Source organism: Zalophus californianus, chromosome 10 (assembly GCF_009762305.2).
Source record: "Zalophus californianus isolate mZalCal1 chromosome 10, mZalCal1.pri.v2, whole genome shotgun sequence".
Classification (NCBI taxonomy): Eukaryota; Metazoa; Chordata; class Mammalia; order Carnivora; family Otariidae; genus Zalophus; species Zalophus californianus.
In genome coordinates this window covers 4151700-4164321 of record NC_045604.1, presented here as the reverse complement: position 1 = coordinate 4164321, position 12622 = coordinate 4151700, and the positions used below count along the sequence as shown (strand labels likewise).

The following is a 12622-nucleotide window of genomic DNA, read 5'->3' as shown; positions in this document are numbered from 1 at the left end:
CCTGGGGAGGGCTCTGTCGTCCCTGGCTGGGCACCTCTTCCTCACCGAGGACCTCACTTCGGCCGTTCTCCCCCGTCTCCTTTGAGTGGTCAGATTCGTACTAGATCACTTTCATTTTCAGACTTGTTCTAATTCTCCTTGGGCTAAAAGAATAAAAACAAACTTCATTGATCCCACATCCTTCTCTAGCCACAGGCCCATTTATTTGTGCCCCTTCTATGAAAACTCTTTGAAGGAATTCTGTGTTCTTCATCTTTCTGTGCTCTTGAATTCACGCTAAATAGGCTTTTTCACCATTACTCTACCAGTAGAGATTTTTTCAATGGAACTAATCACCCCATTTTGTCAAATCTAATGGTCAATTCTAACCCCACTTGGCATATTGGCAGGATTTGACCCAAATGAGGACGATGTCTTTCTTGGAAACCTGTTTTCATGTAGCTTCCAGGACACGCCCGGAGTTTTTGTACTTTTCATTTTATTTTGTTTTGTTTTTTTCTCCCGCTGTCCCTTCTCTATCTTCTTCTCCTCAACATCTTGATCTTGGAGCACCTCGAGATTCAGCCACAGACCATTTCTGCCTTTATCCTTCCAATCTAATGATGTCTTCCTCTTTTGAGTTTAGACACTTTTCCGATTAAATCTCCCCTCTGTACTGTTTTCCAAACTGTGGAGTTGTATGTTCAACAGCCCGTTATCTCCACTTGGACGTCCACTTGGCATCCTAAATAGAACGTGCCCCCAACTGAACTGGCCAGCTCCTCAGGCAGAGGCACCCCTTGTTCCAAGCTGCTATCACCTATAATGTGGGCAAACAAGGTCCTGACTGGTGTCTTCCTATTTCCCCTTTGGCTCTGGGGCTTGATTTTCTCTGCAGTTAGCAGCCAGAGTAAAGATTTTAATAGTAATTCCTTGTTCAGATATTCCTACAATGACTGTCTGTTCCTCTTAGAATAAAATTCAGAGTCCATGCCATGGCTTGGAAAACTGCGATGTGACTCTCCACCTTGGTTGTCCTGGTCATTCTCCCCAGCTGCACTGGCCTGTTGTTCCTCACATATGCCACGGTTAACCCTCCTCGGGCTCTTCCCGGCCTCCGATCTCAGCCCCGCGTGCCCTTCCCCCGGGTTCTGCAATGGTTCGCTTACTCCTTCACTTCGTTTTTCTGCTCACATGTCACTTCAGAAAGGCCTTTCCTGACCACCTGACCTAAAAGACCTGCTGTTCCCTGCTGCCAGGAATGACTGTCCTTTTCTCCTTTTCTGCTCTATCTTCCGATGCTTATCCCTTTACCAAGATGACCTATCTTATTTACATACTTTGAAAATCATCCGTGTTCTTGCCTATGAACTCTGACAGTAAGAGCTTTGTTCACAACTTGCTTGTTTTTATTTGTGTTTTTGCTTTCTTCTATTTAGTATTTTTCCTGGTATACAGTTTTATATCCCTTATTTTCAACCTTACTGTTTTGTTTCAGATAGTGATAAGTGCTATAAAAAACCTAGAACAACTAATGGAGAATGTCATTGGTGGGCATTATAGTCAATGAAGTGGTCAGGGAAGGAATCCCAGGAGACTGCTGCTCATTTCCCTTGAGGCCTGAATGATGGAAGAAAGGGAATCTGGAGCAAGAACACTCTTGACTGAAGGAATGGCACGGATAAAGATCCTAAGTGGGAATAAACCTTCCATGTCGATAGATGCTGGAGTAGCAGGGGTTAGCAGTAAGAGATGAGGTCCTTCCTAAAAGCATGGGTGGCAAAAGATAGGTAGGGCCTTAGAGGCCACCATGAGGAAAGTGGATTTTATTCCGAGTGCAGTGGGAGTCCACTGGATAGTTTAATTAGGGGAAGGGTGTCATCTGGTTTTCATTTTTAGAAGATAACTTTGCTATGAGGTAGAGAATTGATTGGGAAAGAATGAGAATAAACAAGGGGAGTGCGTAGCGAGAGATTGTTTCTGGATAAGAGAAGTTTCAGTGGAGATGGAAGGAAATGGATGATAAATTCACGTTGTGTTTTGTAGGTAGAGCTGACGAAGCTTGTCGGGAGATACCGGTCTAGATGGCCCCAAAGGCTCATTTTCTCTCTCCTTTCGGTAGCTTGGCAAAGAGCTGACACAACAGTTCTAAGAAACTTCGGTGGTGGAAGAAGAGGCCGACACCAGCTGCTGAGTTCTCGCCGCTGCCCTTCTTTCTAACATGGCTGTTTCCACCTGGGAGCTCTTGTTGTTAGATAATCACTTAGATGGTCCCTGTTTCTCCTTTTTTTATAAATGTGCCATTCCCCTGGTACAACCGGCCCACTTAAGCACAGCCGAAGCTGCAGGTTAACAAGAGTTTGGGAGATCGTGTGCACTCTTGAAGACTTTCTCCTTATAACCTTGTTTTGCTTAATGCCCTGTGGTGCTGGTAGGATTTTGTTTTTGCCTTCTTTGGCGTAAAAATGTGCTGACAGATTCAGTGCTGGGGAGGAGAGAGGACGAGATAGGATTCAAGACAGGGCCACTGGCTTTTGGGTTGAGAAGCTGGGTAGAGAAGGTGCCATTTACTAGTTGGGGGGACGTATACTAATTTTTTTTTTTTTAATGTGTTTTGTTTGGAACAATCCTAGGCCTCCAAATGGAAGTGTCAAAAGCAGGCAGCTAGTTACAAAAGCCTGGATCTGGGAAAGACAGCCGCTGGAATCATAAATTTGAGAGTCCCCCTTATTCTTCACAGCTATAAGCATAAAGCAACAAGAACCAACCTAAAGTGACCTTTTCTTTAGAAAAAGTCATAGAGGAAGCGGTCAAAGCATTCCCTTCCACAAGAGTCTCAGCTCCAGAGAATTCTAGGCTATAAAATCATATGATGTAAAGTCAGAGGATAATTCTACCAAAACTTTCAGGAACAAATAACCACAATGGTCTTTAAAAAGGGGGGAACCTGGAAAAAGGACACCCTTCAAATTGTTTGATGAAGCGAACAGCAGTGAAAACCAAGCCCGATTTGATCATCACGTGTACACAGGGCACACACGTGTTGGGGAGGAAGCACGTATTCGACCCTTGAAGGTTCTTTTAGCTGGACTAAGAATCAAATTGACATGAGACAGAGTAACAGGACAAAATCAAGTTTAATAGCAAATGTATGTGGAATCCACATAGACGTGGAATTCCAAAGACAGTCAGCAACGTGATACTTCCGTGAGCTCAGGAGAGGGGCAGGGTCTGTGGAAACCAAGGGAGGAAGACCGTTAGCGGGAAGGTGAGAGCAGATGTTTGGAAAGGAAAGGTGCTCTATTGTGCAGATAAGTTGCTTGGGTAAAGAGGAATCTCTGTACTTTTCTTGGTACTGAGATGCTGTTGAGGGGGAGGTAAAGAGCTTTTTCCTGAATCTGTGGGATTTTGATTGCTTTTAACTCAAAATAGTGTTCATGCCAAAGTAGCCCATCTTGGTCGGCCTGCTCTACACATGCAGACACAAAATACAAATTTCACTAAAGTAAATAGAGAACCCAGTGCTAGATTAAAATAATAGCATACTGTGGCAAAGTGTAATGTAATATTGCATGTGATCAATAGGAAAACTCTTGAATCCCAGACTCTTGGAGTTTAAAAACTTCATTTATGAACTATGTGATTTTAGGCCTGTTGTTGCGCTTCTAAGGTGCCTCTGTGTTCCTTTGTAGGAAGTAGATATAACAGTATTCATACTTATAAAGTGGGAGTAATAATAGTATCTACATCATAGGATTGTTTTGAGGATGAAATCAGTTGATTAACACACATACTGAGAAAAGTGCCTGATACATAGTAAGTATTCAGTATGTCAGCTATCATACCAGTGATACAAGGAGGGTTCTGAATTTTTAAATCTATTAATAAATTTAATGAACCATATGTAAACAGAAAAAATGTATGCGTTTCTTTCTAGGGGCTGAGAAAGATCCATGATACGATATAACCTCTATTCTTCATTTAAAAAATCCAGTTAAATAGGATTAGATGAATAATTCCTTAACATAAAAATGTATGTATCTCAACTAAAAATCCAGCCTCAAGCTTTATAGGGGGAAATGAGAAACACTCCCATTAAGTAAAATGAAACAAAATGATCGCTGTAACCATTATTGTTTAACTCTGTTATACTGAACAACATAATTACCTCAAGAGAATTAAAAGGCATAAAAACTATAAAGGAAGTGGTAGAATTATAATCTTTCCCGGGTATGATATAATAGAATATTTGGAAAATAACCCAAGAGGAGTCACTGAAAAATTATTACATTAAAATTATTCTATAAGGAGTCTGTGTTCAGATTTATCATTATCCTAGCTGCATAGAAATAAAAGTCAGTCAATAATGGAAGAAGAGCCATTTTCAATTGCAAAACTAGAAGAAATGTCAAAGAATAAATTTAAATGTGTAAAATTGATAGAAAAATGAATTTCTGGTACAGATACAATGGCATAGATTCTTTTCTCCCCTTAAGTAGAACCGCAACCTCTGGAAATAACCCAAGAGGCAACCAAAGGAGAACTCTAAGAGATGGTGAGAGGAAGCTAGACTTGTTTGTGACCTCAGGTCTGGAGGAACAGCACAGTGACAGGAAATTTTAACCTCTCCCATCTCAGCATAAGGTCATCTTGGCCCCAGTGTTTCCTGACCATCAACCTGGCTCATTTCTATCCTGGATCAAACAGGTGGTGGTGAGCCTGGCACCACTAGCAAGGGGATTGATGAGGGAGCCCCACTAATTAATAGTAGCTGGGGAAAGTGTGTTCTCTCCCTGACCGAAACACTAAGGCTACTGATTCTACCACCAAACCCAGTTCTGGAAGCCTCTTTGACTCTGTGAGCCTGAAATTTCCCTCCTTCCTCCAACTTCCCTCCCTCCTTTAGAGACACAAGTTTAGGGAGGGGCTGTACTAGTAGGAGAGGATCTCCATCCCCGCCTATGAGGGTCATGTGATCCTAACAAGCACCTGCCTAGAGAAGCCTCTGTCTCCACAGGCTGAGACTCTGCTCCATTTCAGCGGCCCAGCTTGGGGAAACCCCTTCTAGCCCTCAGGCAACACCAGCAGGGCCATCTCAACAGCACCAAATAAGCTAAACACACCCAAAAAACGGAAATGTTCTGAAAATTAAATGTCCCTGGAACCACATGCAACAAAAGTAGGTCAGACCCTGCGTATTAACCCTAAACTGGGCAACTACCTGCTGAAGTAAAAGATTGAAATAGGATCTAGAGTCTTCTAATGGAATAGGCAAAATGTTCGGGTTACAAACCAAAAGTTAATAACAGGACAATAGGAGAACTTCTATAAACATAAAAATTAAGTATCATACTTCTAACAAATCCACAGGTCAAAGACAAAGTCTCAAGAGAATATGTAGTCAACAATGGAAATGATTGTACAATTTATCATGCAGATACAGCTAAAGCAGTGTGCTGGGGAAATTTATAGCACTAAATGCTTACATTAGGAAGGAAGGAACCTTTCAAATTGATAATCTAAAGTTCCTATCTCAAAAAAACTAGAGTTGCAAAATCCCAAAGCAAGCAGAAAGAAATGATAACAGAAGTCAATGAAATAAAAAATAGGAAAATAGCAGAAAAAAATCAATGTAACAAAATGGATTCTTTGAGAAAATCAGTGAAGTTGATAAATCTCTAGAAAGACTGACAAAAGACACAAGTCACCGTTATCAGGAATGGAATGAGGGTATCACTACAGATTCTGCAGCTATTAGAAGGATAATATGGAAATACTATGACCAACTTTGTTTATAAATCCAACCACTTGAAATGGATCAAGTCCTCAAACTACTAAAAACCAGACAATCTGAATAGTCCTATAACATTGGATAAAATGAGTAGTCTTATAACTATTTAAAAAATTGAATTCATAATTTAAAAACTTATGAGAAGGAAATCTCCAGTCCTAGTTGGTTTCCCTGGAGAATTTGTCAAACTGTAAAAGAAAAATTAGCATCAAGTATGAAGAGTCTCTTCTAGAAAACAGAGGAGGGTAGAATACTGATCAACTCACTTTGGGAGTCCATAATTTATGAGGCCAGTATTATCCTGGTACCTAAACCATGTAAAGGCTGTACAAATAAAACTACAGATGAGCATCTCTCTCATGAACGTAGATGCAGAAATCCTCAGCAAAATATTAGCAAACCAAATCCAACAGTGTATAAAAAGCATTACACATCATGAACAATTGGATTTATTTCAGGAATGTAAAGCTAGACCAATAGTCACGAATCAGGCAATGGTATCCCCTATATTAACAGATTAAAGAAGAAAGGTCATATAATTATATCAACTGACATAGAGAAATACTTGATGAAATCTAGCACTCATGACAAAAATTCTTTGCAAGTTAACAATAGAGGAAAATTACCTCAATTTGATAAAGAACATGTCCAAAAAACCTATAGAAAGCATCATCCTTAATGGTAAAAGACTGAATGCTTGCTTCCGTCTCTTTGCCCCCCCCAAAAAAAAATCAGGAACAAGGCAAGAATGTCTGCTCCTGCCACTCTTATTTAGCATAGTAATGGAAGTTCTAGTCAGTGCAATATAGCAGGAGAAAGAAAAGCATACAGATCAGAAAGAAGAAATAAAACTGATCCTAGTTATGTCGAGGACATAATTGTCTCACCCCCCCAAAACACCTAGAACTAGTGACTTAAAGTCACAACATATAATATCAACACATGAAAATCATATTTCTGTAAACTAACACTGAACATGTAGAAACCAAAATTAAAAGCATGGTATCATTTACAATTTCTCCAAGGAAAAATGAAATGCTTAGGTATAAAATGTAATATTTACATGCTGAAAATTACAACATGCTGGTAAAAGAAATCAAGATTTAAATAAATAGAGAAACCTATTGTGTTCATGGATTAGCAGACTCCACATCGTAAGGTTGTCAGTTCTCTTTAAATTCATCTATAAATTTGATGCAATTCCTATGAAATACCAGCAGGGTTTTCTGTAGACATAAGCTTGTTCTAAAATTGGTATGGAAATACACAGGACTTAGAATAACTAAAACAATCTTGACAAAGAATAAAGTGGGAAGACTCACCTGACTCAGTATTGAGGCATGCTGTAGAGCTGCGTTAATCAGGATGGTACAGTATTGGAGAATTAGATACATAGATCACTGGACCAGAAAGAAACCCAGAAATTGATCCATAGAAATCTGCTCAATGGACTTTTGACGAATGTGTAAATTCAATTCAATGGAGGATGATCACCTTTAAAGAAGATAGGGCTGGAGTAATTGGCTATCTGAAAGCAAAAATTAAACTTTGACTTAAACTTCACACTTTAAACAAACTAACTCAAAAGAGATCACTTAAATGTAAAACATAAAACTATAGAACTTTTAGAGAACGATTACAGGAAAATGTAAAATTTCCTGATTGAAAAGGAGACTTGAGCCAATGGAAAATAACACTGTTTTTGAATACAGAGATTCAAGATCATTAAGATGTCAATTTTCCATAAATTATAAATGCAGTAGGATTATAGTAAAATAGTACCAGAGTGTGGTTTGCTTATATGGGTTTAACTGTGTTGAGAATGCTGTGTGCTGTTTTTTTTGGGGGGGGGGGGCGTAGGGGGTAGGGGTTGTAAACTGAACAAGCTGCTTCTAAAATTTATGTGAAACATTTAAACAAGCAAAACATCCCCAAAAATTCTAAAGAATAATGGCAGATAACTAGTTGTAGCAAATAAAACATTAAAAAATCCTTAATTAATGTTGACATGTAGAATAAATATATAAATGCAACAGAATAAAAATTCTACATTGTTTTCACATCCTACATTCCTCATTGTTTCACAGGAATTTCATTTGCCCCAGGGTAAACCTAAAAGAACCCAGAAGAAAAGTCAATTGAATTTCAAAAAGATTTTTTAAAACTCATAACTAAAACATTTGTCTTAAAAACTGAAATGGTTTTTAACTTTAGCAAAGTTTTCCAGAGAGGAAAGCCTCTTTTAGCTTACAAATAATGTTGAATATCAAAAGCTTAAGGATTGAAGTACTTTATATGTGAAATGTACAATGCAAATTGTAGAGTTAGGAAGTGTTCAGGCTTTTCTGCCAAAACAAAATAAAGGCATCCAGGTTTGTGGAGTCAACATTAGAATTAGCTGGATATGAGGGAAGACCCAGTCTTGCACCTGCCAGCTAAGACCTGCTGTGGGGTAGAAGGGTGAGGCATCTGATAAAAGCAGGAAGGATATGCTCTCATTTCACAGAGAAGCTTCTTAGAAAAAGCTGGAATCCTGGCGGAGCAGACCTGAGTGAGTGATGCATCCGGGTGGGTGGCATGGGGACACCCCACTGAGTCCTATTCATTACAGGGCCAGGGGTGCAGCTGAATGCCTAGATGTCTTCAAGAAGTGGCTGAGGGCAGGCCAGAGGCCCTAGAAAAGTCCTAAGGAAGATGAGGTGCAGGGACCACGTTGGTTAAAGAACATGACGACACCGGAGTCCTCTTGATAGATGCCACCCAAGATGGCTTCTGGGGGTCATGTATCTTCATAGAAACCAACATGGGGCAGTTGGAACCTTCCATGGACCAGGTAGGTTCCTTCTCCTGTATGCCAAGAAAACTAGAAGACTTTTTTTTTTTTTTTTTAAAGATTCATCTGTCAGAGAGCATGTGAGCACAAGCAGGGGAAGCAGCAGGCAGAAGGAGAGGCAGGCTCCCCGCTGAGGAAGGAGCCCGATGTGGGACTTGATCCCAGGACCCTGGGATCGTGACCTGAACAGAAGGCAGACATTTAACCAACTGAGCCACCCAGGCATCCCTAGAAGACTTGACCAGAACTTGACTGATTTACCCCAAGGAGAATGGGGGAAGAAGGGGGAGGAGCAGGACTTTGAATTTAATTATGGTTACTCATTAAGTGCCTTATTCACTAAATTGCCCCAGTTTGCATAGAAAGGACCAGGTGATTTCCTCCATCCATCAGACTGGGAGCTCAGAATGACAACATGAATTAAATTGTAGAACCTTCTAAAAGTTAGGTTTTTATGTATCTGCATACTTAGCCTATAAAAATTCATAATCACTCTACACATTTTGATATTCATTTCAAAAATATTCCACACTGAGACTACCGTGTACTCACATATTGATTGTGTATCTTTTTACAAAGAGTTTAGTGTAGTAACTGATTTGCTCAGCAGTTACAACTGCTAATCATCATGTTATTCAACACCAATTTTGTCTCACAAATTGAGTCTAAAATTCATCCTGATTCATTTTTATATTTTTGACGTGAGGAACGGTAAATAGTCTTTTATTATTCCATTTCCAACTCCATTGCTTTAACCTCATGGAAGTTTTCATGTCAAAAATCCTCTTCTGACTTTTTTAGCTTTTCAGGAGTAATATTACCCAATTCATCAGAAAGGAATTTTGTTGACCCTTTTTCACATTTTCACTGAACTCTCTTTCCTTGCCTTTGTGACTTGGCTTAGGAAGGGCAGGAGAAGACCCAGTCCAAAGGATTTTTCCCGAATTCTTGTGCCACCAACTGTCCCTTTGTCCTTCTGCCTTCTCCTACTCTGCTCTGACTAGAAGCTCTCATTTGGATCCGCCTCTGATTTTTCTTCTGTTAGGCAGTTTCACAGGATTCTTTTCGGCAGTCTGCTCCCTGAGCCATCTGTGGGCTCTTCCTCTGAGCCCACTGGTCATCCTGTCCGCGGGAGAGCCATTGCTTTCAACCCCACAAGGTCGCCTTCATGTGGCTTATGTTCAGCTTGAAGAAGCAAAGGATCAGACTGGGTCTGTGCACTCTGTTCACGCGGCCAGAGCTCCATGGCTGTCGGGTGTGGCCAGGAGTCCTCTGTCCTTCACTTCCCTTCCCCTTCACCCCAGCTCCTTTTCCTTTGCTGCCCCACATGTAAGTAATACGGAAATTTGCAGGGGGTTGCTAGAAAATCTTCTCTCTAGAAGGTTTTTAGCTCATCCCAAACCCATTTCCTAAAAGATATCTCTGTCTTTGCTTATCTTTTTCAAACACAGGCGATTAATTTTTGCACAGTATCATTTCTAGTAACCACTTGTTCAAACATCCAACTTAAGGCTAAAAGAAGATTCAGTCAGCATGACTTTAATGTGGTTTGTACTTCAGCAAAGTGGACTGGTCACTTTAAATTTAAGCTTGAGATAAACACTAGAATCACACCCTGACCCTGTAATTATCTCCTGGATTAGGGCCTATAGGTGTCTGTTTACAAGTCTGCAGGGTGACTTACGTTTTTATTATGTTAAAGAGGTTGAGGAAGTGAGAATCAATTATTAGAAGCTGACCCCCAGCTTCACTTCAGGTCCGCTCTGGCCCTGGCTGTGATGTAGATTTCACCAAGGGCTTGAAACCTGGGCTCTATAACTTTACCTATAAGCTTCTATCTGGAAAACATGCATGCCTGTTTATAGGGTAGAGATTTCATCTTAGGGAAGGGATTTCCTACCCACCAAATTCCTCAGAGCACCCTGGACTTCTTTGTTTCTCAGACTGTACACCACAGGGTTCAGTAAAGGTGGTACGACCATGTAGGTCACTGAGATCGGCTGATCCTGATCCCTCATGTTCTCGGACTTGGGCTTGAGGTAGGCGACGGAGGCACAGCCATAGTGGACCATGACCACCGTGAGGTGGGAGGCGCAGGTGCCGAAGGCCTTCTTCCAGCCCTCAGCTGAGGCCATCTTGAGGATGGTGGAGATGATGAGGAGAGGATGTAGGAGTTGAAGAGGAAGGTGGAAGGGGCTGTGAGGGCCAACAGGGTGATAATTAAGGTCAGGGTATCATTAATGATTGGAGCAGCACAGGCTGGCTCCAACACAGGCCGAACATCACAGAAGAAATCCTCAATCAGGGAGTTGCAAAAAGGCAGTCTGAAAATGGCCACAGCCTGAATCAGAGTGAGCAAGAACCCTGAGGCACAGACCGAGGATGCCAGGATGGTACAGACCCTCCAATTCATGATGACTGAGTAACGAAGTGGGTTGCAGATGGCCACATAGCGATCAAACCATATTACTGCTAGCAGGAAGCAGTTGGTGATGGCAAAGCCAAGGAAGAAAAAGAGCTGAGTCCAACCGCCCACCAGGGAGATGGATTGGCTCAGACCTACGAGGCCGGAAAACATGTGTGGGATAATGACCAGGGAGTAGAAAGTCTCTGATGTGGAAAGAACACTTAGAAAGAAGTACATGGGGGTGCGGAGGTGGTGGTCGATACAGATAATTCTCACAATGATGACATTGCCTACCAGAGTTAGGATGTATACCATCAGAAACACAGCGAAGAGTGTGAGTTGATATTCTTGGAAGTTGGAGAAACCTTGGAAAACAAAGTCTCTCACCTCTGTGTGGTTGGCTGTCTTCATTGAGGATCTCAAATCAGAAAGGTAAAGAGAAGGTCAACACCATCCCTTCACACCAGAGACCACCCTGCCCCCTGGTGAGCACACAATCAAGAGCAAAGATCCAGTATCGCAAAAGCCTGGTTCAAAACTTCATGAATCAACTGCCTTTTCCAGGGACGTGGTAGACTCAGCCCTAGAACTGACGTAAAGATAGCGAAAGTCCGAGCAACATTATTTGAAAGTTTGAGGTAAAGCATTCTTTTCAAGGACACTTGACCCTATGTATGGCCCATGATGTTGGTCTCAAAAATTTCTTAAAACTAGATTTTTCTAAAATGTCCACTATGTGATTAGGTTAGAAACTATCACAAAAAACTTGAAAAATTGGAAATGTTTGAAAATCTAACTTATAGTTCAAAGAGGAACTTATAATGGGAATTAGAAAATCTTTAGAACTGAGCAGTAATAGAGGAATAATGTAGCACGACATGCACCACGCATTCAAAATATTGGAAGGAAGTTTATCATTGGAAATGCTTGTTTGTTTTTCAAAACAGAAAATTCATGAGAATCCATTCTGAGAAGTTATAAAAACAACATTAAGAAGGAAAAAACAATAACAATGAAACAGATGTGAATGATAAAATATAGAAGATCCACAAAGGTGAAAGTTTATAAACTTCAGGTAAACTCATGAAAATCCGGCCGAGAAAAATAAGTGAAGACATAAAATCAGATTATGAGTTAAGGGACAGAAGCTTCAGACTCTGAAAGATGAGAAGTAACATTATGAACAACCTTACCTCAATAGGTTTTTAAACTTCAATGAAATGGATACATTTCTAGAAAAAAATTACTTAATATTGAATCAAGAAGTAGAAAATCTGAGAACTATTTTAAGACATAAAGACAGGAGTGAAAAATCTACAAATAAATCTCTAGGCCAAGAGAAACTTACGAATATGTGCTATAAAACATTCAAGGATAAGTCGATTTCAATGTGATACATAACTTCTATTTTAGGTAATGAGGAAATCCTCACCTCATTTTATGAAGCTGGAATTATCTTGACAAACAAGCCAGTCTCACTCACAGGTAAAATTCTTGAGCAAATGTCATCAAACCACATCCAACAATGTGTAAAATGGGTTCATGACCAGGTTGGTTTTATTTCAGGATGTGAAATTTGGTGTTTTTTTTTAATGTTTTATTTATTCATGAG

The 12622-nt window shown here is 40.4% G+C and overlaps 1 protein-coding gene across 1 annotated transcript in view; it reads right to left on the bottom strand.

Moving 5' to 3' along the window:
- Positions 1-11421, bottom strand: part of LOC113933110 (olfactory receptor 10J1-like) — a 33375-nt gene extending 21954 nt beyond the window's left edge. Inside the window, exon 1 of the mRNA XM_027612863.1 lies at positions 10922-11421. Within this exon, the coding sequence (XP_027468664.1) occupies positions 10922-11421 (500 nt within the window). The remainder of the gene's footprint in view (positions 1-10921) is intronic.
- Between the last annotated feature and the right edge of the window lie 1201 nt (positions 11422-12622).